Source organism: Raphanus sativus, chromosome 8, assembly GCF_000801105.2.
Source record: "Raphanus sativus cultivar WK10039 chromosome 8, ASM80110v3, whole genome shotgun sequence".
NCBI lineage: Eukaryota > Viridiplantae > Streptophyta > Magnoliopsida > Brassicales > Brassicaceae > Raphanus > Raphanus sativus.
In genome coordinates this window covers 25,041,151-25,067,450 of record NC_079518.1, presented here as the reverse complement: position 1 = coordinate 25,067,450, position 26,300 = coordinate 25,041,151, and the positions used below count along the sequence as shown (strand labels likewise).

The window sequence follows — 26,300 nt, the reverse complement described above, 5'->3', positions numbered from 1 at the left end:
TTTGGAAAGCATTTACAGTTTTAAAATACTAATAATAGTTTTGTTTGTTGTTTTTTAATTATTGAACGCTCTAGCTCTTTCAGCTACTTCATTCCTATTGTTCCCTATCCCTTCACGTTTGAGTCTCTCCTTATGTACTCTGTTTGAGTCTCTCCTTATGTACTCTTATTTTTTCAATTTACCATGGATGTGGCAGGTCATTTGGGTTAAGTGAAAGTGTTGGTGCTGTTGTGTTGATGGGTTTGATCCACCGTAGGAAGAGTGTTTTACCAATAGAAATGATATTAATAAAGGCTGCCTTCGAGTTTAGAAAGATTAAGGCCCAAGACCCTAACTTCCCTGATAGTTAAAAAAAAACTAATAATAGTTGATTGAATAATAAGGAAAAACAGGCCAAAAATAATAAAGAGAATAATGCTTTGCAAATCAAGCTTATCAATATGATATGGTTTACTAATAAACTATATTTAATTATAATACAGAATAATAATCAATAATTTTTTATTTTATAGCATATTTTATTAAAATGTTTAGCTTAATAAAACAATAACACATACTAATAACCAGTATTGGTTTTAAATCGCAAATCTTATTTAAAATGAATATTTAATGGAAAATATAATACACACTAATATTAGGTATTTTTATTAATATTATATCTTAATGGTAAAGTATAAAAAGAAAATTTATTTTAAAATCACTAAGTTTGGTTATATTAGTCATATTTTCCATTTGGTAATTTACAAATTATAGACTAACATATTATGTTTATACAAAAGTAAAACATAACCTCTAAATTCAGGTCCAAGTTAATTGTTTTGGAAAAAAAGGAAAACAAATCTGTAAATATTGATAGGGTATGAACTCATCTACAGCCTTTATACCTGCTAGATTAAAGTTTGACCAATGGCATTCTAATGTTAAAATTAAAAAGGTGTAATAGTGATTAGTTTCTTCTAATAATAGTATTGATTTTAAAACATACTAAGTAGCAACATTTTCATTAATATTGTTAAAGTTAAAAAGGAATAATAGTAATTAATTTCTTCTAATAATAGTTAATTTAAATATTATTTTTCATTTGGTAATATTGACTCTTTTTTTGATCAAACAAACATTGCATTACTTAGAAGGAGACTAAGCTCCGGAAATAGAGTTCAAACCATACAAAGAGAGAGCTGATTTAGCCACAGAATCAGCTTCCGCGTTGAAGTTGCGAGAGATAAAATTGAAAGATATGACATCAAAGAGGGGAATAAAATGATAGATATCAAACATGATACCGAACAGTTCAGGTCGATGCTCTCTCTTGCTCAATAAATTGATCAGAGATAGAGAATCAGTGAGAACCGCCAAGAATCGGACGTTTGAATAAACGGCCAGTGAGACCGCACAATGAACAGCCCAAGGCTTCTACCATTAGTGCTGATGAAACATGACTGAAAGCTTCAGCCATTGTGGGAAGGACGTGATCCACATCTCCCGAGTAAATCCCTCCGATAATATTGACAAGTGCTACAAATCTCTCCTCCAAAGCAGAGAGCATCCTCTCCAAGTTTCTTGCCCTCTAAAAGCAAAAGCTAATCCCCAGATTCTGCCACATGAGCTTGATCCCAGTTTCACTACTTCCTTCTCATTCCTTAAACTTGATTGTTTATTTTTTATATATTAGGACTTGAGTACAATATAATATTACCAATGAATCAAAAAAATAAAATAATTAATATTTGAATGTATTACACAATTACATATTTACCACAAAAAAACACAATTCCTATAGATTTGCCACTAAGATTCTAACTATTCAAAGATTTCAGCATTAGTTATTTTTCATCATTTTAAACAAGCATATAACATACCTTAGTCTTTTATAACTAATTAATGATTTTTTTTCAAAGATATTAAAAAATCAAATTATTTGTGAGAAACTATCTATATATATCATTCTTCGTCTTCTTATATGAAACATATTATCTAAGTTATGCTTAATACCAGAATATACTGTTAATTATGTGATAAATGTTAAAAATATATTATTAATTACTGAAACAATATTTACATAAATAATAAAACAAACACCCGCTCGGATGAGCGGGTCAAGCTCTAGTATGGTCAAACTCTAGTATGATCTTAAAATATTTGTAACATCAATATTTCAAATAAAATGGGAGATATAAACTAGAAATAAAAAGTTATATATATATATATGTTTAATTATCTTCAGATATCCACTCGAGTTTGGATATTACCCGTTCGGGTTCAGATATCCAATCTCTTCTAAATCAATATCTCTTCAGATATTTTGCTATTTTGGTTCGGATTTTGGATCGGCTTCAAATACTGATTCGGGTATCGAGTAAAATGTCCACCCTACTTTGCAAATCAAGCTTATCAATATGATTTGTTTTACTAATAACTTATATTTAATTACAATACCAAATAATAATCAATATTTTTTATTTTATAGCATATTTTATTAAAATGTTTAGCTTATGAAAACAATAACGCATACTAATAACCAGTATTGGTTTTAAACAGCAAATCTTATTCAAAATGAATATTTAATGGAAAATATAATACACACTAATATTAGGTATTTTAATTAATATTATATCTTAATGGTAAAGAAAAGTTATTTGGTAATTTACAGATTCTAGACTAACATATTAAGTTTATATAAAAGTAAAACATATATAACCTCTAAACTAGATTTTGACCCGCGCTTAAAAAGCGCGGGTTGTCCTTTGGATTGTATACAAAATTTGTGAATTAGTATTGAAAGTGTTGTACATTATTATGTTACAAAGCCACTTTATATCAAAAGGAGAATTTATTTACAATAATGATTTTGTATGTATACTTTTATGTACATGAACATTTTACCACACCTCTAAAACTAAACTGCAATCGACTTGGAAATATAGGTGCGGTTTGGGTTTGGATCCAGAGCAAATTACATATTCGTTTTTGGACCCGTAGGTCTCTTTTCGAGTCAGTATCCTCCCTGAGATATGACAGAGTACTCCTGAAATGTTTTTTTGTGTATATTATGTATATATAAGTATTTTAAATATGTTTTTGGTATTATAAATACTTCTTAAGTTTTGGATTCAGATTTTCGATTTTAGTTTCGGATTTGAAATAAAATTTCAATTTTTTTAAACACTATTTTGGGTATTCAAGAAAAAATAAAATTTAGCATTTCGGTTCTTTAGATCAGATCTCAAATAAAATTTTGGGTCTTTTAAGTATTTCAATATTTTTGGTATTTGTTTGGGTTTTCGATTAATAATATCATATCTTGCTTATTATTAAGTAATTAATTTAATTTATATGTAATAAAATGTTTTAAAATACTTTATTTATTTATTTATGAAGTATTTGTATTATAATTTGACTATTATCATATTAATGTATTTGAATAGCATCCAAATCAGCACAAAATCAATATCACTTATATTCAAAAAGGCATTTAAAATATCTTCAACCTTTAGCAGTTATAAAACAGATTTTCTAAGATTTTTTAAAACTCTACACGATGGTGAACATTAAATTTCGCCAAATAACTATACTATAGTTATCCAATTTTGATCAAATCAGAATCCAAAATGTGTAATATACCAAGCATGATCACTTTAATAAATTTATAAATAATAATAATAATTTGGTCTTATTAAGAAAACAATATTATATAGACCTACCATGATATTATATAATACCTATTCATTTCAGTCCATTTTCCATTCATTTTCGTCTTTAAAATATATGTATTGATAATTGGTAGTTCAATCTAAAGATGTTTTTAATTTATTTCAAGCTAGTATTATAAGTTACACAAACCACAGTTTCTCATATATACATCCTCTCATATAAGACATTTCTTCTCTGCATTATCAAAGTTATAATTGAAAACTATAAGCCAATATGGAACATTAATATATAGGTCGTCTATAAAACACGTATGATTTAATATGCATATACTATAACAACTGCGACATTAATGGACTAAAGGAGAATAAATTATTGTTAGAATAATTTATGGTAATATAGATATTAGGCAAAATAATAGGTAGACCAAAAAATCATGGATTCAATGAAAGGGTCCAAACAACTTTGCATAAGTAGATTTTTTAAAATGTTTCTGTTTTAATAGTATAGATTCAGGTCCAAGTTAATTGTTTTGGAAGAAAGGAAAACAAATCTGTAAATATTGATGGTGTATGAATTCACCTACAGCCTTTATACCTGCTAGATTAAAGTTTGACCAATGGCATTCTAATGTTAAAATTAAAAAGGTGTAATAGTGATTAGTTTCTTCTAATAATAGTTAATTTAAAAACATACTAAGTAGCAACATTTTCATCAATCAATATTGTTAAAGTTAAAAAGGAGTAATAGTAATTAATTTCTTCTAAAAATAGTTAATTTAAATATTATTTTCCATCTGGTAATATTGACAAGTGCTACAAATCTCTCCCAAAGCAAAGAGCATTCTCTCCAAGTTTCTTGCCTCTAAAAGCAAAAGCTAATCCCCAGATTCTGCCATTGATGAGCTCTGGCTCCAGTTTCACTACTTCCTTCTCACTCCTTTCACTTGATCGTCAAAAGCTCAGTGAAATCAGAATCTGAATCCTAGGAACGGCTCTGTTTTCTATTCAAGATCCATATTTGGTGTAATGGAGAGGACAACGTCGAGCCCGGTTCAGAATTTGCCGGAGACGATTCATTCATTGCTCGGTTTAAAATCTCATATGACTTCATATTGGGTTAAATCTGTTTGCAACATCTCCAAGAACGTCTCTTCTTTTTCTGAGATATCTTCAACGTCAAAGGAAGAAGACAACTCTGCTTTCATCGAAGAACAGAGCATTAGAGGTGCTACATGCAACGCATCGCAATCGTTGAAGTTCAATTATTATTTGTTTATTATGTTCTGTTACTTATGGGTCTTGTTCTGTCTCCTCTGTTTTATTTTGGTTACAGATCAACTCTCTGCACTAACAGTTCAAGTAAATGATCAGAACAAACGAAGAAGACAGATTCTTAACGAGTTTTTGGACCTTAAAGGTTAGTAAATGAATTTAAACAAAAATATTACAATTTGTTAACGTAAGTTTTCTGTTTAAGAGTCTAGCTTCATCGGTTTCAGTTTGAATAATTGGTCAGGTAACATTCGTGTGTTTTGTCGAGTCAAACCCTTAGACTCCAAAAAGTCAAGAGCCCCTGTTTCTTCGGACGCAAGAAACATTATCATAAAGTTAACAGAAAGCAAGAGGAAAACCTACAACTTCGACAGAGTTTTCCAACCTGATTCATCGCAAGGTATGTGCCTTTGATTTTCTTTTGAGAAATTTCCATAATGACAGTCGTTTTCTTACGACTCGTCCTTACACATTTTAAGGGATATACACAATTTAGTGAGAATGTTAATAAATTTGTGAGGGATATAGAATAATGTTTCACTTTGGCTATGTCCATAAAGGCCTAAGACTGATTACACACATACATGAAAGTGTCGTTGATGATAGTATTCAACTTTGGTCAGATGATGTTTTCTTAGAGATTGAACCGGTAATCAAATCGGTTATCGATGGCTACAACGCTTGCATTTTTGCCTATGGACAAACTGGTACTGGAAAAACATTTACAATGGTAAGAAGCAGGATCAATGAAACACATCTCTCTTTGATTTCATTTTTTTTTTGTTTCTTGAACCTCTTTAAGTTGATATATAATATGAGAGGATAATGTTTCAGGAGGGTCTTCCAGAATCACCAGGTATCGTTCCTCGAGCAATCAAGGGATTGTTCAAACAAGTGGAGCAAAGCAATCACAAGTTTGTAATCAAGTTTAGCATGCTTGAGATTTACATGGGGAATCTCAGAGACTTGCTTGTTTCTCAAGGAACTAAACCCATTGGTCCAATACCTCCAAGGTAAATAATAACATGTGCAGAGAATCTTCCCTGATGAATAGGACGGGAACTCTATTAACTCAGCTGAGTTTTGATTCGCTGTTTCAGTCTGCTGATACACACAGACCCAAAGGGAGATATAGACATCGAGAACTTGGTGACTCTTAAAGTGAATGACTTTGATGAAGTCTTCAAGTTATACAAAATAGGTTGCAGAAGCAGAGCAACTGCCTTCACTAACTCTAACTCTGCATCCAGCAGATCACACTGGTCAATACTCAAATGCCATATCCTTTTTCTGTATACTTCTACACGTTATGTTATTTGATCTTGGATTATGAAACAGTATGATCCGTGTATCGATTACTTGTGCTGGAGCTGCTGAGAGACGGCGTGGAAGAAACAAGATTTGGCTAGTGGATCTTGGAGGAAGTGAGCGCGTGTTGAAAACTAAAGCCACTGGTCGTCGCTTTGATGAAGGCAAAGCCATTAATCTCTCTTTATCTGCTCTTGGAGATGTCATCAACTCTCTTCAACGCAAGAATGCTCACATTCCTTACAGGTAAACATATCAGTTTTTTTTTTTCTGTAACCCTTTACGTCTCAAATTCTGATGCATTTTGAGTTTTTCTTTTTGTTCTGTGATTCAGGAACAGCAAACTCACACAAGTTCTGAAAGACTCTCTTGGTAACTAAAATCTTCTATAAACTCCTGATTAGGCCTTAGTGTTTAGTTTTGGTATTTCAGTTTCAATTCTAGAGATCTAGAAGTCTTTTGGTTTCAGTTTGGTAATTTCACTTTTTAGTTCGGTTTTGGATAAAAAGATTGGGAACTGGCTGATTCCGAAATATTTTGGATCCAATGATGTTCCAGTTTTTCTCATAATTTTGAATAATTCGTATAATATTGTGGATAAAAGATATCTAGGTAATTCAACTCTTTCGGATAGTTTGCTTTTAAATATTTTAAATATTTGGCTATTTAAGAATCTTAATACAGTATACTAATATTTTGAAATATATGTTCTATTGTTTAGATATTCATGTACCTATTCATTTCTTGAATCAATTTCTGTTTTTCGGTGTAGATATAGGAACTGTACGGATATTTGTGAACATCGTGTTCAATTTCAGTTTTGGTTTTTTGGTCTGGTTTTCTATTCTCAGTTAATTTGACCAGGCCTACACCTTGATCTTAACTGAAATGTTGTGCTCTCTTCATAACGTTTGGTTCTTGATTTTTCAGGGCAAGACTCTAAGACATTGATGCTTGTCCATATCAGCCGGAAAGAAGATGATCTGTGTGAAACCATATGCTCTCTGAACTTCGCAACGAGGGCAAAAAACATCCATTTAGGTCAAGACGAATCAAAGGTAAAGTAAAATAAATAACTTGCATACCACGTCAACTTTCTTGAGAGTGTTACACTTTTCTGATGGGCTAAACAATCTTTTGACGCGTAGGAGGAACAAGAGAAAAAGGAGATTGTGATGATGAATCTGCAGAAGATGATGGAAACGATCGAGAAAGATCGTGAGACAACGATAAAAGACATCAGACATCTAAACGAGACATTAGAGAAACTCTCTGGTAAGCCTCATGTTACTGAAGAAGCAGAAGAAGTGGATGAGATCATCAGAGAAGAGATTCAGGTTACTCCAAAGTTAAAGAGAAACAAATCAAGACGTGCTTCAGATGTTTATTCTAGCTTCATGAGACCAACAGCTAGCAGCAACCGAAGGTTATCATCAGGGGCAGATTTTAGCGCAATCTCCAATGGTCCAGGTTTGAAGTCTAGAAGGAACTCGATGACACATGTCAGATCTGAATCTGTGTGTCTTCCAATGATGAAGAACGGATATGATTCTTTGTGTGACTCATCAGAGAGGAGCGTTTCGAAGTCAAATTGCGCTATGCGCAAGAATAGAGAAGACGATGCAGCAACGGTTTATAGTCAGGACATATCTGAATGTGACATTAAGTTGGTCGTGTCTGAGCACAAAAAACAAGTACAACAGACGGGGCCTGGATCTGAGATTGGTGTCTTTGAGAAAACCGTTAGCCAGAAAGAGGGAGAAACAGAGTTTTCAAGGATTAACAGTTGGCTACATTCACAATCCGAAAACGGAAGTTACTTGCTTGACAAGAAACAGAGACTAAACAGAAACATATCGTTGGAAAGGTCATCTAATGGCAATGAAACATTGGAGGACATAGAAGAGTCCAAAACAGAGGAGACAGTGATTAAACATCCACTGTTGCTTAATGATCTGTTTGAGCTGGAGTGTCTCTGTTCAGCCGAAACAGAGGACCAGGTTCTGTGCAAATACCCAAACCCTAACGAAGAAGACAATACGTCTCTTCATCTTCCAAGTTTCCGATACGATGGACTTTGTGAACACATAGACGATGCATGGTTTGGAGTGGATGGAAGCGCGGCTCGGAAGCAAGATTCACCTGTCTCGGGCTTGCTACTAGAACTCAACAAGACCTTACCATATTGTCAGAGAGAATTAGCGTTCGAGGAGGATGTAGCTCCACCATTTCTTAGGCCACAAGGAATCTTGGTCGAGAGAGGTAAACTTTCTGGATCCATGTGTTTGTGTCTTTGGTTTAGATCTTACAAACGCAAACGCTTGTTCTGTATTTTTTTTGTGTGCTGAGATTCTGTCTTTAGTTGCAGGAAGATGCGCTCATGCGCTTATGCAGAAACTTGAGGGATTATGCTTCCGTACACTTGTGGGATTAGGGCTTATTGATGTGAGCTATGGTAGTGACTTCTTCAACGGGTTAATGCAGTAAAGTTATGTGTAACGATTTTAAAAACCTGTCATGTCTTTTTTGGGGTAATTGCAAAAAGTTTTATGACTTTTTAGAGAAAAGATTGCCTCCTTCTACTAGACTAAGTTTATATTTAAAAAAAAACTATTATGGAATCAAGTGAAGCATCAGTTTATATTCATCTATCTTATTAAAACAGAAACATTACAACTTCTTCTAGGTGTATTTTTAAATTGGACATCACATTATTATTCATACCTTAACCTTTCATTTAAATATTTCCTTAAATAACTATATATCAACCAACTATGTGACATCTTACACTCGATGTATAATAATTTAACTCTATTGACACTATACATTATATTATACTTCTATTCATAAACAAAAAAAAATCCATTCTTTTTATTATTATACATCGAATGAGAGTACAAATTTAAAATTTGTTCGTAAACAACTATAATTTTTATACATTATATTATACATATGTTCGTAAACAACTATAATTTTTGCATACATTATACATTATATCATACTTCTGAACATTATATTATACATTTGTTCGTAAACAACTATATTTTTTTATACATTATATTATATTTGTGGACATTGTATTATACATCTATTCGTAAACAGCTATAATTTTTTTGCATTATATTATACATCCTCTTTAGTCGACTGGAAGTCATTAACAAGTCATTAGCCAGTTATTGATTAATATTTAGATTTTAAATTGCTGGATATAGATATCAGAATATATATATTTCTTGATACTCAAATAATATAAGTATAACATAGAACATTCTATAATTTAAAGGGACGGATTTGCCTTAGATATGCAATAACTAGAATATATTTCCGTATCTATATAGCAAAGAAAAGGACAATAAGATATAACATCTTTCATTTTTTCCTGTACAATTGTTGTTACGGCTTATTAATTACATATCAAAACATGGATATTTACAATAAAATTTTACTTTATGGGCCATAATATTTATATTGTGAATAAGTATAAAACAGAAACATTGTAAGCATTTAACTTTATAAAAAAACACATTAGTCATTTTCTTATTGAACTTTTTGCATATATATTCAAAATACTATTTTATTAATAAAAACAAATTGAAACTTTTTTTTTGGATTAGTACAGTTTCGTTTAAATTATTTAACCAAATATAAAACATTTATATATCAGCACGGTTAATCTTTGTTGGTTTTTTGCATAAATATTTTTATTTGTCTATTGTATAAATTATAACTATTTTATTAATATCCTAAGAAAGACTTCAGTTATGTTAGTCTAAATTTTATTGGTTAATATTTAGATTATTGTTTTCACCTTTACATCTATACTACGAAGCAGAGAAACTCACAATTATATTAAACTACACAGTATTGAATTGGACATACTCAAAATTATTTAAAACTACACAATATAAAATTAGAAAAACTCCAAATTATATTAACTACTATAGAATATGGATTATATGTTAAAACAAAAATGGAATCCGCGCGGTCGCGCGGGTCATGATCTAGTGATGTGTAAATCTGTAATCTAGTTCTCCTGTATTTTGATTTTTTTGATCCATAATAACAAACTCTCTATTTTAGATTGATATTGTTGGAGTCGGCTCTACACATTCTGATCAATGAGTAGTAATGGCCACTTCTCATCAACTATTCTTCTGTTTTGTTTCAAACCAAGCCTCATTGTGTTCTGACGTATCTTTTTAACTTTACATCTTTGATTACATGCAGCTGCTTTCAATTCTATGCATTGTAGTTGCAATGAGAAAGCAAAACTTTGTTTGATTGTGGTTAATGATAGTATATGAAAACAAGTAAGAACTGGTAGTTTACATATTACAAACATTAAAATTAGGAAAAGGGTTAATTAGAAAATTAATGATACACCCCACTTTGTGGAGTATAGTTACTTAACTTAAGTGTAGCTTGCAGACAATGGCAAGCCCTTGACGATGCCACAGAGGTTAGTGTTGAGGGGGATGTTGTACTCGTCCCTTAGAGACTTCTCCGGTGACAGAACGCTCACATACAATTGTTGTCCAAGGTATCTCCTCTCCAAGTTCTCAGACCTGATGTTCCACATACCGGCGTTGTCGAATGTCAAGAGGATAGCTGACCAAGACTTTGGGTAGACTTGGACCGTGTGTCTGCTAACCGCATCCAACAAGTTGTAGTTCTTTCTCTTTTCAGGTGTCCACCTCCCTGGCTCAGAGCTGAAAGAAGAGAGGGTTAAAGAGAAAGACAGAGAGGTAAAGATTAGGGTTTACAAGGTGCTTACGCGACTGCGAAGAAGGAGTAACCATCCAAATGGAATGATTCCATGCTCTTCTCATGGTTCTCGAATATGATCTCTACAAAGGTACGGAAAGTGATGTTGAGCACATTAGGCTGCACGGTCAAGGCTGTGATTTGTGCTGCAGGCTCGTCCTTGATGACGTTGTACTTGAACACCTTCTCTGCCATCTGGAAGTACTCAGCCAACTTCAAAGGAGTCTCGGTGTCAACGTGTGATACACCGTTGAATCCAAACCTGACTTTACCGTTCACCACGTTCTTGCTGTTCACAAGCTTGATGCTACGGGTGATGTTGATCTTTCCATAATGGTATGATCCCTGTGGGTTGGGCCTTGCAGCACTAGCTGTGAGGTTCCACCTGAAAGATCTGAACTGGTTCATAGACCAAGCCCAACCAACAGGAGTCTTGGGGAGCTCTGTTGAGGCTTGGACGTTGCTTCCTGCGTACCTGATCACACCGACCGTGCTTAGTTCCTTTTTCAGGAACCTAGTGGATGCGACCATGTAGTAGTCCTTAGCTGCCTGGTCAGCAGTCACAAGAACTGAAAAGCACTGACCAACGTGGACATCGAGTGAGTCATAGTCGTTCTGAAGAACATGAGAGCCTTCCATCTCCACAAGCTTCATCTTGTGGTTCTGGATCCTGAAGTTAAGAGTAGACTTGAATCCAACATTGCATAGCCTGTACTTGTATGTCTTTCCTGGCTTCATCGTGAACAAAGGCTCGTTCTTTCCACCAACCGTTCCAGACTTTCCATTGATCAGAACACCGTTAGGCAATCCAAGTGTGCGTCCACTGTCAAGGAAGTTCTTGAGAGCGGTGTGGCCACTTGTGTACCAGTCATTGATAAGGACAGTGTAATCATCCTCAGGGTCAGCGTATGGAACGGGAATAAGGAGACGACTGTTGACACGGAGACCACCAAACCCACCAGCAAAGCGGTGGAGAGAAGTGGTTGGGTAATAGAAGTAGGAACCGATCTGGTCCTTAGGTTGGAAATGGTAAGTGAAGTTCTGTCCTGCTGGGATGGGACATGAAGTCCCAGCCACACCATCTTGCCAGCAATTCTTCCTGTGCTGGATACCACTCCTGCAACCACATTCCACCATTAGTACTCATATTACACAGGAGTTAATTAGTCAAATAGCAGACTTGTTTTGCCTTAAAGCTGGACTGTCCGGACAGCGTATTCTAACAACAACCCTAATTAGCTCTCCGGATTTGAACCCAACCAAACCGTAACTTTTGCTTTCCGGTTCGATTTCCGTTTTTGAGTTTGGTTTACTTCAAAAGTTTTGAAAATAACTTGATTATCAGTCGCTTCTCAGTATTTAGTTAAAAAAAATAAATTATAAATTCTAAAAGTAACCAGCTTATCCGAAACAACTGAACCAAATTAACAAAACTCAAATAATAGAGAAATTAAATTTGACTAAAAATAACAAAATAGTCAATTTAAAAAAAAAACAAAATCTAACCGAAACCAAAAATTGATTACCTTTTGGTGAAATTTTAAAAGCAAAAATTACCAAAAATGACATAAACCAACTTTTTCTGGTTCAATTTGGTGCTACTTGTGACCGAACCGAACTAACCGAAACCGAATATACCTGAACCGAATAAATCTAAAGGCTAACTTATTAAGATCATAATCTAACAAAGAATAGCTAGGGACTACAGTATATAGTTAAATTACCAGGTCAAGAGGAAAGGCTCGTCGAGGTTGTTAAAGACATTGATGACCACGTTGTTGTTAGAGGTTGAGTTTAGGTTAGGACCAGGAAACTGACCATTGATGAGAATCACCTTTTGAGGAACACCTAGAGGTGAAGCTGTTCCATAAGTCACGTTCCATGTATAGAAGAAGTAAGGATCGCCGGCGTTCACTATTGCCACCGTAGAGACGAGGCAGACCAACACCGTCAATAACCTCCCCTCCATATATATTTTTCTGTGTTACGTATAACTAACCCTTTCCTACAAAAAAAAAGAAAAAAAAATATTTTTATTGATTCCCCTCAAAAGCTAGCTTTGCTGTGGATGAATCCTCTTGTCGTTTGGGTGATTCGAAGTATTTATGCAGGGGGAACCTAACTTCTTTTGCAAGGTATTGTTACCATATTTTACGCTCCATCTCCAATTCTAATTTCTATATCTGAAAGTGGTGATGCAACAAACTTTTTCTCTATCTTTTTTATTTGTTTCAGTTTTCAAGGTTCCAGAACTATGAATCATAACAACTCGATCGTATCTAAAATTGGAAATGTCCTTAGCGGTCTTTTTATTACACCTCAAATGAATGTAACCGGTAAAATGTTATCATGACAAGGTTGTGACCAACGTCAAATGTATTATATTAGTTTTGATAGATTTGTGAGGACTTAGAAAATATAGTTTTAGAACTGTTTGTGGCATTCAGATTCTGTGATCTTGTACTTTAATTCCTAGACGGTTTCTCGTCTACAAGCTTGATTTCCTTGTAGTGCAGTATTGTGTTTTATCGTCATGCATTTGGACCTCAGGCTCAGCATCTAAAATGCGTTTTACAAAAATAACCTCTCGTATTCTTTTTTTTAGAGAAAATCATATGGGTGTCTCTAATTCGTCGAAACATTATATTATGTCTTCTAAAGAAAAATATTTATCTATATTATTAAAATTGAAATATATTTTGGTACTATTTGGAAATCTAGATAACAAATTAAATAAAAATTGTTTGGAAATTTGGATAGTTAATTAAATACTTTATTTTATTTACACATTTAACCATTGCTTTTACCATGAATTAGTTATTTCATTTTTGTATTTTTTATTTACATATTCTGTCACTGAATTTAAAATCATTTTAAATTAATTAATTACAATTTCAAAGTTTATTTAAACAAATCAATTTTCATATATTGACCAAATCCAAAATTATTTTATTTGGGGTGAAAATAAAACATAAACTGAAATATATAGTATATATTATATAAACAATTTCAAATATAATATTACCTTATTTAGTTTTAGTCAAATATAAAATTTTGAGAGTTCAATTTTCAAGAAAACAAAATATCATAAATTAATAATAATTTATAGAAAATTAATTAAAAAATTAAAATATTTATTATGTTGTTTCATTTTAAACTAAATTGACAAAAAACAACAAGTTAATATATGAATAGTAAAATTACATCAGATTGCATCAAGTTATAAAAAATTAATATAATATTATGTAAAAGTAAAAAATATTATCAAACATCTATATTAGAAAATAATATATTCTACTATATATGTAAATTATAAAACATTAAAAATATACATAAAACTTTTTAATAAAACAAGTGGGTTATGAATTTATGTTGAACACAAGTCAAACCAGATATCCACGCGGATTAATATTTGATTTGTGCAATTTCATTTTTTAAAGAAAAAATTACACAAGTTATAAAATTATCGAAACAAACTGCACAAGTTATTAAATTTGAGATAGAATATTATGTACAAAAATAATTTAATAAAAAGGATAAATATTGTATTTTTTTCACAGAATCATATTGATCAAGACATCAAAACATCAGTTGGAATACGAATCTTTGTTTGGATATCATGTTTAGAGCTTTAAATTAAATAAATACAATTCGGATATTGTAAATTTTCCGAGGGTTTGAGTCGGATCATTTTCGGTCTGGGTAGGTTTGTAGGAGACAAAAAATATGTAAATAAACTATGTATTTAAAATATCATTAAATACTTTATAAAAAAAATCGCGCGGATGCGCGGATGAAAATCTAGTTTATATTATTAAAACTGAAGTGCAAACTAGTTTTGTTTGGTAACACGGATAGCAGTTTAAAAAAACAGGTTTGTTTGGAAACATGAATATCAATTTTAAAAATATGTTTATCTGAAACATGGATAGCAGTTAAAAAATAGGTTTGTTTGGAAACATAAATAAAAATATTAAAAAAGAATATAGTGTTGTTTGTAATCATGGGTAACAGTATATTAAGAAAAAAATGTAATAGACTTATGTTATTAAAAAAATTAGAAATCAATTATATTATGATAAATTATCTATTTGGACCAGTTTTAAAATATACGAAATTAGCTAATCTAATTACCTAAAAACATCTTTTGTCTAAAATAATCATAAAACAAAATTTAAATATTATAGACATATTTAAAATCAAAATAATAATTTAAAATTAGTTTATATCAAAAAATTGATTCAAAAATTACATATATTCAAAATTTTATTTTTAATAAATATTTTCTAATAACCGTTGTTAAAAAATTGTTTTCGATATATATAAGAATATATAATAGTGTAGGGGTGGGCGTTCGGATACCCATTGAGGTTCGGTTCAGGTTTGTTTGGGTTTTGGGATCAAAGATTTTAACCCCATTCAGATATTTTTAAATGCTTGGTTCAGATTCAGTTCGGATCTTTGCGGGTTCAGTTCGAATTCGGATAACCCATTTAAATTATTTTTAAAATTTAAAATCAATATAAACTTTAATTTCCCAAAATTTATAAACAAAATAATATATTAAATATAAATTTGAATAATATGTTAGAATACCTAACTTAACATATAAATTGATTTGGGACAAATATTTGGATAGAGAATCAATAATTATTTTAAATATTTTTGGTGCTTTAAGTATACTTTACTATTTTAGATATTTAACTTGACTATTTTATATATTTTCAAGTATTTAAACCAACTTAAAAGTACCACGTATATTCTAGATGTTTTATATACATTACATCTAAAAATAATTAATATATAAGTATATAAATCTATTTAAGATATATTCGGGGATCCGAAATACTTAGGTTCGGATCAGATTCGGTTTCAGTTTCCTAAATATTTAAATGATACAGTCAAAGATATTTTAATTTTATCTATAAAATCCTACATGTAATATATGTTAAACTGGCTTAAAATATTTTTTAAAGATATACTATGTAAATCATAATTATATCACATGAAATATTCACAAGTTAGTATCATATTATATTTTTATAACTTTATTTGATTTTAAATTTTAATTTTTATCGAATAGTAATTTAGACTAAATAGCAATAATTTATTGTAGATATCTTATATATTAAAACAGAAGTCATGAATTTTTTCATGTGTAATTTTTTAATTTGGACCACCTTTTAGAAAATTGTTTCAGTTAATGTATGTATATATACTTAAATTAATTTAATTACTCTAAAATAAACAAATCAAATAGATATTCCTATATTTACTCTGAAATTATATCTTAATAAAATATTTTCATATCTTTTTATTTACAATATAAATACATATTCCATTTTTTCATTAAAATAATTCTTTTAAATATTTAAGTAGTTTCGTGTCTATTTAAAATAAATGTATATTTCATTTTCACTTAATTTTTTAAAAACATTTAGTTAATGTTGTGTTTATTTTATATTTCATTTTAACTAAACAAACTTTTAAAATATATAATTAATTTAGTAATTATAACTCCTCATGTACAATTTTGTTTTAAACTGTGATATTAATTTAATATAATACTTATCGATAAAAAGTTTATCTTTAACCAATAAGATTTTTCATTTTAGAATTTGTATCACATGATTTAAAATATGCTATCACTGAAAATTAAAAAGAAATTATTGCATGTGAACTATAAAGTTTTTGTGTTTTAAAATATTATATTAAACAATTAGTAGTATTATAAATAGTACAATTAATTATGTAAAAATAATAATTATATGTATAAAAATAAAATAATCATCCACACGGTTACGCGGATCAAAATCTAGTTTTATTTTAAAATAATTACAACAAAATCATACAACTACAGACCAGCATCGCTACAGCCCAAAGTTTTCTTTATGCACGCGAAGTATTTGTCTTTACTAAATTTTGTTTTGTTTGGTCTGCATCATTTGATCGACCTAATTTTTATTTTCTTGGAAACAGTCGACCTAACTATTCTGCATTAATCACACTGGCTCCACCTCTATTCAATCTGCTTTGTTGGCAGGGTCCTAGTTTTACAAAACCACAAACTAAAGAAAAGACAAAACCATTTTAATATATTGTAATGAGGTAATAGAGATAGATGTATGGATGAAAAAATACAATCCTCAGCCACTAATTCTCCATCTCTATTTTAAAGATATCTAAAATAGCACTTAACTAACGAACTTTAGGACTGAACTAACCCTCACAAAATGAAAGGCCGCAGTGGCCTTGACCAGCTTGAGCTCATAGCCGGGTCTGCTTGTTGGTACCACCCATTCGATTGTTATCATTTGACCTATAGTTCCTTATTTTGATATTCTCACATTAAAAACCAATTTCATATATTTTTAGAAAACCAATTTCACAACCAGGGGCGCAAACCTAGCTAAAGGGAGGGTGTGGCACGTGCCATACTCTAATTTTTTATTGTTTTATTTTCAATTTTTTTTGTTCAAATTTTAGGTGAATACTCCTAATTTATATAATTATTACATTATCTGCCCTATGTCAAATATTTATATATTCTTATATTATATTAATACCAAATTATGCAGCTTATGGAGAAATAGATTAAAGGAGATCTTCAGCTTGGTGTAGGGCTTACCATCGGACATGGATCTCATAGGACGGCTCGGAGAGGTGCAGTCAGGCGTGTATTCTCACAAGATGGTAGAATTGTCGGCTGTATAATCGTCTTTGTAATATTCTCATCATTGTAATAGCATAATTAATCGATAATAATCGATCGAGATGTTAAAAAAAAAAATCTTTCTTTCACTATGTACCCCATATTTTAAAATTTGTTGGGTCTGCCCATGTCCGAAATATATATGGCATCAAAAACACAAACAAAATGATTCATATGAGAAACAAAGTTTAGTCATCATTCCCTGTCCGAGAATGGACTTAGAAATATTATCTAAAATTAGCAAAAAATCTCAAAAATAATTTGTGAAGAAAAAAATTACAAAAATGGTAAACTCAAAATAGTGGAGTCGTAGAGGTCAAAATTGAATATTCCTAATATGGACGACGACAGGAAAAGCGTAACGAGAGGACCTAAAGAAACGAGAAAAACAAGGAAACTGTATTCGATTAAACTATAAAAACTTCATTCAACAATTTAAAAGAAAAACGAAATGCAATCCCTAAAATAACACTAAAAACTTATTCGTTTATTTACACTTGAAAAAAAAATCATAAACTTCATTGATTAACAAAGTTTATTAGTAATGAAGGTAGGGGTTAAACTATTGGCCGTGTGCCTATGCCTCGCGACGGCAACAGTCGTGATGGTCCAAGCGGAGGATCCTTACTTTCACCACGTGTGGAACGTAACATATGGAACCGCATCTCCTCTCGGTGTTCCACAACAAGTAATTCTCATTAACGGTCAATTCCCTGGTCCTAACATCAACTCAACTTCTAACAACAACGTCATCGTTAATGTCTTCAACAACTTGGACGAGCCTTTCCTCATTACTTGGTACGTTATTCATAACAAACCGTCATCTCTACGTGCCCCCTTATCATATAATATCATTAGCTAGGGATGGACATGAAATATATATATATATGGATAATTCGCGTTCATTTAATGAGTTTGATTTGTATATCAGATGAGCAGTCGAAAAAGAATAATCGAATCGTAAAATAATGGAATGTTAGATGAATAATCAAATAGGATTTTCTCAAAAGAATCATAAAAACCAAGTAAATCAGTGACGGTTTGTTGTTTCTAATTAGAATATCACCAACACATCTTTATGTTTTCTTGGGGTGAAATATGTTAAACACATCTTTATATTTGACTCTACTGTTATACATGACATTTTTCTCTAACATACTATTTATTTGGTTCTAAAATCGAAGTAATTGATATTTTTCTTCTATTTAACATGAAAAATAGTATTTCTCTATGTTTAAAAATATAGCATTTCTTTATTATTTTGGAATACCTTTAAAAAAATTACTCTTAATTATATTTTAGAGAAAATATAAATATACTGGAGATGGTGTTACATGTTTAACATGCCAATAATATACAATGGGTACCAATGATAAAAGTAGAATCAAGTTTTTGATGGATAATAATGGGAAAAAAACAAATTTTAAAATGTGTAAAAAATGTATACATCACCAACCCTTTTTAGTTGAGTGTGTTTTGATTTAAATTTCTAATGCTACCAAGCTTCTAATTAGTTTTTTTTTTTGGGAAATATCTAAATAGGAACGGAATCCAGCATAGAAAGAACTGCTGGCAAGATGGAACGGCAGGAACAATGTGTCCAATCCCACCGGGTAAGAACTTCACATACCATTTCCAGCCAAAGGATCAGATCGGTAGCTATTTCTACTACCCGACCACCTCTATGCATCGTGCCGCGGGTGCCTTTGGTGGCCTCCGTGTGAACAGCCGTCTCTTAATCCCTGTCCCCTACGCTGACCCTGAAGATGACTACACTGTCCTTATCAACGACTGGTACACCAAAAGCCACACTCAGCTGAAGAAGTTCCTTGACAGTGGCCGTACTATGGGCCGTCCAGATGGCATTCTCATCAACGGTAAGGCCGGAAAAGGCGATGGCTCCGACCAGCCTCTTTTCACCTTGAAGCAAGGGAAAACCTACAGAGTCCGGATCTGTAACGTGGGTCTCAAGACATCTCTCAACTTTAGGATTCAGAACCACAAGATGAAGCTTGTTGAGATGGAAGGCTCACATGTTCTCCAGAACGATTATGACTCGCTTGACGTCCATGTCGGTCAATGCTTCGGCGTGATTGTCACGGCAAACCAAGAACCTAAAGATTACTACATGGTGGCTTCCACAAGGTTCTTGAAGAAGGCTTTGGCTACAACAGGCCTCCTTCGCTACGAGGGAGGCAAAGGTGTTGCTTCTCCTCAGCTACCTGCGGCTCCCGTTGGCTGGGCTTGGTCTTTGAACCAGTTCCGCTCTTTCAGGTGGAACTTGACAGCCAGCGCAGCTAGACCTAACCCACAGGGCTCTTACCATTACGGAAAGATTAACATCACTCGCACCATTAAGCTCGTGAACACTCAGGGAAAGATCGATGGTAAGCTTAGGTACGCGTTGAGCGGTGTCTCTCATACAGACCCCGAGACCCCCTTGAAGCTCGCTGAGTATTTCGGTGTTGCTGATAAGGTTTTTAAATACAACATTATTTCCGACAACCCTACCTCAGATCAGATCAAGAACATCAAGATCGAACCCAATGTTCTTAACATCACTCACCGCACCTTCATCGAAGTCGTGTTTGAAAACCACGAGAAGAGCGTCCAGTCTTGGCATTTAGATGGATACTCCTTCTTCGCTGTAGCGTGAGTAACACTCTACATCCCTTTTCTTTCACTACAAATAAACCTCTAAATTCATTTTATTTAATTGCATAAAAAGGGTTGAGCCAGGGACATGGACACCAGAGAAGAGGAAGAACTACAATCTTCTAGACGCAGTGAGCCGACACACAGTCCAAGTGTACCCCAAGTGTTGGGCTGCAATCTTGCTTACATTTGACAACTGTGGAATGTGGAACATTAGGTCGGAGAATTCCGAGAGACGATACTTGGGACAGCAACTCTACGCAAGTGTCTTATCGCCGGAAAAATCTCTCCGGGACGAATACAACATGCCGGAGTCAAGCCTCCAATGTGGTCTTGTCAAGGACAAACCTAAGATTAACCCTTATGCTGGAGCATAATTTTGTTCTTTAATATTTTTATTTAACAAAAAGAAAGTTTGTTTTTTCTCTTGTTGAGACCAGCTTCCAACCGAACGGATTGATTATATGTTTTTGGCCCCTTTTAACTATTTAAGTCAAGTTATTAATTCGACTTACAACGTATATATGTGTTGTGAATGCAAACAAAGTCTCACATTGAAAGTTAAGACAAATAATGTTAGTATATAAAGGGATATCTTTGATTAGTATGAGATTTTTTTGAAAAGAAGTCCAAAACCAAATCTATGCAGGTTTTGCCTTCGAACCCAAAATGGACATTGTGAATTCATATTTACATGAATTAAATTGTATGTATGTTTTTTTTTTAACACAAACTTCCATTAAAACTCAAATATTCGAACTACAAATAAGGGAGGAGTTTAAACAAACTCTAACAATGACAAACACTAAAGCATACCAGTTAAAAGTAGAGAGACCTCTAAGATAGATAGACAGCAAACTCGAAGCAAGGCTCGAATGCATCAAAGCAAGTATCACAGCAACGCCGGAGACTTGAGATTTAGTCACTTTGTATTGTGACGTTAAGATCCAATTGTATGTATGTTTATCCCTTCAGTTTGTCTTATATTCTTCAACACAATGAGTTAATTAATCCCACGTTATACTTTACTTTAGCGTTCTTCTATTTTAAAACCTAACTAAAAGATTATGATCAATTTTGAAAATGCATGAATATTTTCTAACAAATTTTAGTGTTTACAATATTTAGTCATCTTTATAATATTATTTGAGAAATCAATTTCATACGTATCGATATTAAATTGCAATGATTAATTATAAAGATACTTTAATGAACTAAAAATAATATGTTTAGTTACCAATATTAAATTGCATTTCTTTTTATTTATATATTTTCCAAGTAATATATATAGAACATGCCTTAGGGTCAAGTAGCAGTGGACGGACCTATGACATTAACATATTTCAGGTTCGATTTTCCTGATATACGAAACTAAGTCACATTGTTCTGTTCACTTAACGCGGATATGAGTCCATACTTTAGGAATTAGGACTCATTTGAATCCATTTGAATGCCTTAGAAAAGAAGTTTATCCACAGACTTACGACTCTCCAATTCAACCAGATTAAAAAAATTAATTACAAAAAAAGAAATACATAAATAATAAAAAGAAAACATTTATTAAAGGAAATCATTATGGATTTTGAAAACGAAAAAATATCATACACAATATATGATTTCATAAGAAGTAGTCTTGATATTAAAAAATAAGTTTCCATTTAAAATAATCTTTATAACACAATATATATTTTAAAACTAATAAAATCTTTAATTTATATTAAAATATTCCTTTTCAGATGATTACTAATAATTAAAATAACGTAAACTGAAATATCTTCAATGAACTAAAAAGATCTTAGAATTAATAATTATCGACATGTTTCCTTTATGCTTTAGAGGTTTGCCTAATATTTTATCGTAATTTTCAAGAAAATTATTTACACTTTATTTTTATTTATTTATCAAATAACATTAAAATAACTATAAAATTTAATATTAATATTTTACTTATTTAGTATGATTTGTAAAAAATATTTCTCAATAATAATTCTTGGTATTTATTTTAAGATTTTTGAAAGTAACTTAGTATTTTATTATATAACATTATTACTCAACATTATTATTTGTTTATCTGGATTAACCATCTCTGACTGTTGGAAATTAAATAGGTCAATTTAAAGACAATATGCATTAAAAAAAGGGATGACTACAAGATTGTATATCTTGTACATAATAGTATAGATCACCAGGGATATAAAAAGGGTTTACATCTTTTTTTGTTTGTTAAGGTTTTACCATCTAAAGGTTGACGCATAGGTAAAGAAATAGACGACCCCTTATCCCCATGTATACCTATGTACCATCGGGTATCGCACGATCAATCTTCGGTTCATCATTCTGGTTACCTGGTAAACTCAGAGAGAGTCCAGTCATATAGATCTGAGTCATATCAAGGTGTGGCTCCAACGAAGGAGAGAAAACCTGAGAGGCCGAAGAGCAAGAAGGTGGCCTGCCTAACCGAGAGGTCCGATTGCTAGGATCTTGAGACATTGAAGAACTTGACCGATTCTTTAGAAGGTAAGACTTTCTGCGTTGAATTGGTGCATGGTGCACATGATTACCGAAGTATGAAGTCACCAATGACTTCATATTGTCACTTCTTCTCTCCACATGCTTCTTTACTTTGCACCCAGAGAATGTGCATTTGTAGTAACTCCTGTGAAAACCATTTATACCAAAATAAAAATATACATATTTAGATTAAGCATCGAATATCTAGGTTTTGCCAAAAGCGTGTGACTAATTTCGGAGTAAGCAAGCCTCATGGTGAAAAAATATTATACAACCTCGCATTTGGGTTCCCCTTGATGACTTTCTGACCATATTTTTTCCAGCTATAACCATCGTCAGGATTGTTTTCTTCCCTTTCCATTTGAATTATGATGACTGTTTCATGGTTACTGCCCGGTCTTGTGGCTCCAATCATGTTTGATACCTCATCTTCCCTGCAAGAGAATTGTGTAATTTAGGTTAATTTAATCTAGATGTTGAGTTTATTATACTATAGTTGATTATACGATGTTAACTTGGGACCTTCTTTTTGGATATGAAGGTTCGACATTTAGAACATCAACAATGGTGTGATCTTCAGGAGCCTGATCAACGTCCATCCGCTGATGAGGAAGACCGTTGTTGGATATCATCATTGTTGCATGATCGCTACCGAAACTTTCCATCTTCTCTGGAAGCCCGAAAATGGCAACTGGAGAAGGAGAGACAATCTGGAAAAAGAAGTAACCAAAGAAAATAAACAGTTAGGGCTTAGGATTGGGATTTTTCAGTTGTTTTTTTTCCTCCTGGAAGGAACACCGAGGCCTAAGATCTAACAAAATATAGTTTTATCATTCATATGTGAAGTTTGTATTCTACGGTGAAAATCAAATGTAAAAATTTAAATATTGTTTTTCGTATGGAGACATCATTTGTAAATCGATTATGGCAAACAGGTATGATAAAAAATCAAACGTGATAAAGAAAATAACAGATTATGTGATTATCGATATATATAATCTTCTATTTCATATACCATACCCAATTGTTTAAAAAATAACATACGTAACTATATTCCCAAATATTTGATCAATCTACGTGTTTTTCTGTTTTTTGAAAAGTTCAATTACATGTTCGTTCAACTTATTTTTTTCGTTCAACTATTTATCATATGATTATTTATCACCTAGTATAGAACAATCATAAACATATATTGTTACTTACCTGTGAAGAAGAGTTAGAGAATGGAGATTGCAACAGTGCAGGGGGGCTAACTTTTGCAGTCAGTCTGTGGCCGAGATGACCAGATCTTTGTTCAGACTGATAATCAAGTGATAAGTAGGTTTGAGGGAGGATCCTGCTCATCTGTTTTAGAGCATTTTCAGGTTGATCTATCCTCACTGATGTCATTCTTGGGCTAGGACTGGCCTTTGAAGCCGAGTAGGACGTCATTTCCATGAAGTTTTCATCAGAAGATCTCATTTTTGTTGGGAAGACAACTCTGAAATGTTATGAGACACACATACAAATTGTCAGAAACGGAATATCTGTAATAAATAATTTATTTAAAAATGAAAAGGAAAAAACTTTTATTTGGAGGAGCTTAAGCTAGCCGGGATCGAAGAAGATAAGGAAGAGGATTATAAGAGAAGAAAATGTGTATTGCATAGGAGAAAGTTGGTATTCTTATAGTAAAACTCAACCATTTTATTTTGGTAACAATTGATATGGTCAAACTTTCTATCAACAGGTGTCAACAATACTTTATAAAGCTTTTTAGTATATTTTCTTTCTTTTTTTTGTATTTATGAGAAGTGTACATATTTTGGTTTGGTTTTATCAAAACAATACCAAAAAGCTAATAAATCTATACAAAATTCAATTTTCTATCAATAAATAAAACACTTCCTCTTGACAAGATGCCACATCAGCATTACTTTTTTCTTAAACCTCTGCTTGGACAAATCAATTTTAAAACTTTTAAGAACAAAAAAATGTTGGCTTGTCTTTTTTAAAAAAAAAAATTTAAATTTTATTGCCAAGTCTTGTCTTTTATTTTATAGTGGACTCTAAACATAAACATGTTGGCACAAAATTATTTTGAAAATATTTATAAGGTTGGATATTATGGACATTTTTTTCTTTTTTGAAACACACATATCATTAAGATGAAATTGATCAGTTTAGAACAATGAAAGCATCAACAACTACTAACAGTTCAATTACATTCAAAACATCCTAAGCTAAACTATCAGCTATCATGTTCCTCTCACGAGAGATCCATCCAAAAGATACATACTCAAAATCAGCAAGAAGGGATAATATATTCGAGACAACACTACGAATCTCTGCAATGTTTCCACCAGCATTGAGACACTTGATGAGTTGAGCCGAATCTGACTCGAAGCGCATAGACCTCAGTTCCATTCGTTGGCATGTAAGCACAGCCTCTCTAAGAGCTAGGCACTCCGCCATCAAAGGAGAAGCAACAAACTCTGACAGAAGGTGAAAATACCGGTTACTTGGGCGAGATAGGAGGACCCATCCCATGCATGCAGCATTGTTCTCATTACTAGCTCTTCTTGCATCTCAGGTAGTTCTAGCATTCTACTTCCTTTGCAATCATGGGTCTCAGACTGGCTGTTAACACTACATTCCTCGCTAGAACTATTGCAGATGACAAGGTATCCTCATGGGTGGCCGAATAACCTTCAAACACAAACCTATTCCGAGCTTTCCAAAGAGTCCACATAATCCAAAGAACAAGAGATCCAGAGAGAATTCCAGATGGAGGCAGAGATTTTTGAGAACAGAGAGAGGGCCACACTGCCATCAAATCTATCATTCTGCTGACATCCATTTCAGTAGCAAGGGGGGTAGCAGACCTTTTGAGCAAACTGACAGTGAAATAGGAGGTGAGTGATAGATTCAATGCAGCCGCACCTTTTACATTTTAGGTCTGCAGCTATGTGACATTCGATCAGACGTTCACCAACAGGTAAAGCTCCTCTAAAGCTTCCAAGAGAACAAATTAACGTTAGGGGCGCATTCCAGGTTCCAAAATTTTTCCTCTAGTTAAACTCCATGTAGGCTGTATTATCGTTGTCATCCTTCTCCATGGCTATAACCTGATTTTGCAGTGTACTCCCCAGACTTAGTACCCAACCACACTATCTTGTCCAAAATCTCAGTTATACTAGACTTGATGCAGAGGATCTTCTCTTCGCATTCCGGAAGTAGAAGTTGGATTCTGGCTCTATCCCATTGTCTTTCGTTCGGTATTAGCAAATCAAAAACACAAAGATCAAGGCTTTGTTCGGTAGGGGGTCCCATCGGTCTTTCCTGATTATCTAAACTCAGCCATGGGTCTTGCCAAATGTCGATGGAGAGCCCATCACCTACAATCCAATACCAGATTCTTTAGGAGGAGATCTCGGCCAGCAAGAACG

At 32.6% G+C, this 26,300-nt stretch overlaps 4 protein-coding genes across 4 annotated transcripts; 2 read left to right on the top strand and 2 right to left on the bottom strand.

The window, feature by feature from the left end:
- Positions 1-4,676: 4,676 nt before the first annotated feature.
- Positions 4,677-8,717, top strand: LOC108835521 (kinesin-like protein KIN-14T). The gene is made up of 11 exons (XM_056992305.1): positions 4,677-4,875; positions 4,984-5,067; positions 5,167-5,322; positions 5,546-5,652; positions 5,757-5,935; positions 6,023-6,184; positions 6,261-6,476; positions 6,565-6,602; positions 7,161-7,288; positions 7,379-8,492; positions 8,599-8,717. Exons 1-11 carry the CDS (start codon positions 4,677-4,679, stop codon positions 8,715-8,717), a joined length of 2,502 nt encoding a protein of 833 aa, XP_056848285.1.
- Positions 8,718-10,488: 1,771 nt separating this feature from the next.
- Positions 10,489-13,164, bottom strand: LOC108821174 (L-ascorbate oxidase homolog). Its single transcript, XM_018594218.2, has 3 exons — positions 12,719-13,164; positions 11,005-12,111; positions 10,489-10,939 (listed from the first exon to the last, which is right to left on the bottom strand). The coding sequence occupies exons 1-3, from the start codon at positions 12,961-12,963 to the stop codon at positions 10,642-10,644; spliced, it is 1,650 nt and encodes a 549-aa protein (XP_018449720.2). The 5' UTR covers positions 12,964-13,164; the 3' UTR covers positions 10,489-10,641.
- Positions 13,165-18,167: 5,003 nt separating this feature from the next.
- On the top strand, positions 18,168-20,921 carry LOC108821280 (L-ascorbate oxidase homolog). Its single transcript, XM_018594327.2, has 3 exons — positions 18,168-18,504; positions 19,249-20,358; positions 20,435-20,921. Exons 1-3 carry the CDS (start codon positions 18,251-18,253, stop codon positions 20,736-20,738), a joined length of 1,668 nt encoding a protein of 555 aa, XP_018449829.1. The 5' UTR covers positions 18,168-18,250; the 3' UTR covers positions 20,739-20,921.
- Positions 20,922-22,462: 1,541 nt separating this feature from the next.
- Positions 22,463-24,371, bottom strand: LOC108821456 (probable WRKY transcription factor 10). The gene is made up of 4 exons (XM_018594494.2): positions 24,076-24,371; positions 23,395-23,582; positions 23,148-23,306; positions 22,463-23,017 (listed from the first exon to the last, which is right to left on the bottom strand). Exons 1-4 carry the CDS (start codon positions 24,331-24,333, stop codon positions 22,654-22,656), a joined length of 969 nt encoding a protein of 322 aa, XP_018449996.2. The 5' UTR covers positions 24,334-24,371; the 3' UTR covers positions 22,463-22,653.
- Between the last annotated feature and the right edge of the window lie 1,929 nt (positions 24,372-26,300).

Coding starts and splice junctions, on each gene's coding strand:
- LOC108821174 (XM_018594218.2), bottom strand. CDS start 12,963: ATGGAGGGGAGGTTATTGACGGTGTTGGTCTGCCTCGTCTCTACGGTG. Junction 12,112..12,718: donor GAGCCTTTCCTCTTGACCTG/GTAATTTAACTA, acceptor ATGTGGTTGCAG/GAGTGGTATCCAGCACAGGA. Junction 10,940..11,004: donor TACTCCTTCTTCGCAGTCGC/GTAAGCACCTTG, acceptor CTCTTCTTTCAG/CTCTGAGCCAGGGAGGTGGA.
- LOC108821456 (XM_018594494.2), bottom strand. CDS start 24,333: ATGAGATCTTCTGATGAAAACTTCATGGAAATGACGTCCTACTCGGCT. Junction 23,583..24,075: donor TCTCTAACTCTTCTTCACAG/GTAAGTAACAAT, acceptor TTCTTTTTCCAG/ATTGTCTCTCCTTCTCCAGT. Junction 23,018..23,147: donor AAGGGGAACCCAAATGCGAG/GTTGTATAATAT, acceptor TGGTTTTCACAG/GAGTTACTACAAATGCACAT.
- LOC108821280 (XM_018594327.2), top strand. CDS start 18,251: ATGAAGGTAGGGGTTAAACTATTGGCCGTGTGCCTATGCCTCGCGACG. Junction 18,505..19,248: donor GAGCCTTTCCTCATTACTTG/GTACGTTATTCA, acceptor ATATCTAAATAG/GAACGGAATCCAGCATAGAA. Junction 20,359..20,434: donor TACTCCTTCTTCGCTGTAGC/GTGAGTAACACT, acceptor TTGCATAAAAAG/GGTTGAGCCAGGGACATGGA.
- LOC108835521 (XM_056992305.1), top strand. CDS start 4,677: ATGGAGAGGACAACGTCGAGCCCGGTTCAGAATTTGCCGGAGACGATT. Junction 5,936..6,022: donor ATTGGTCCAATACCTCCAAG/GTAAATAATAAC, acceptor TCGCTGTTTCAG/TCTGCTGATACACACAGACC. Junction 6,477..6,564: donor AATGCTCACATTCCTTACAG/GTAAACATATCA, acceptor TCTGTGATTCAG/GAACAGCAAACTCACACAAG.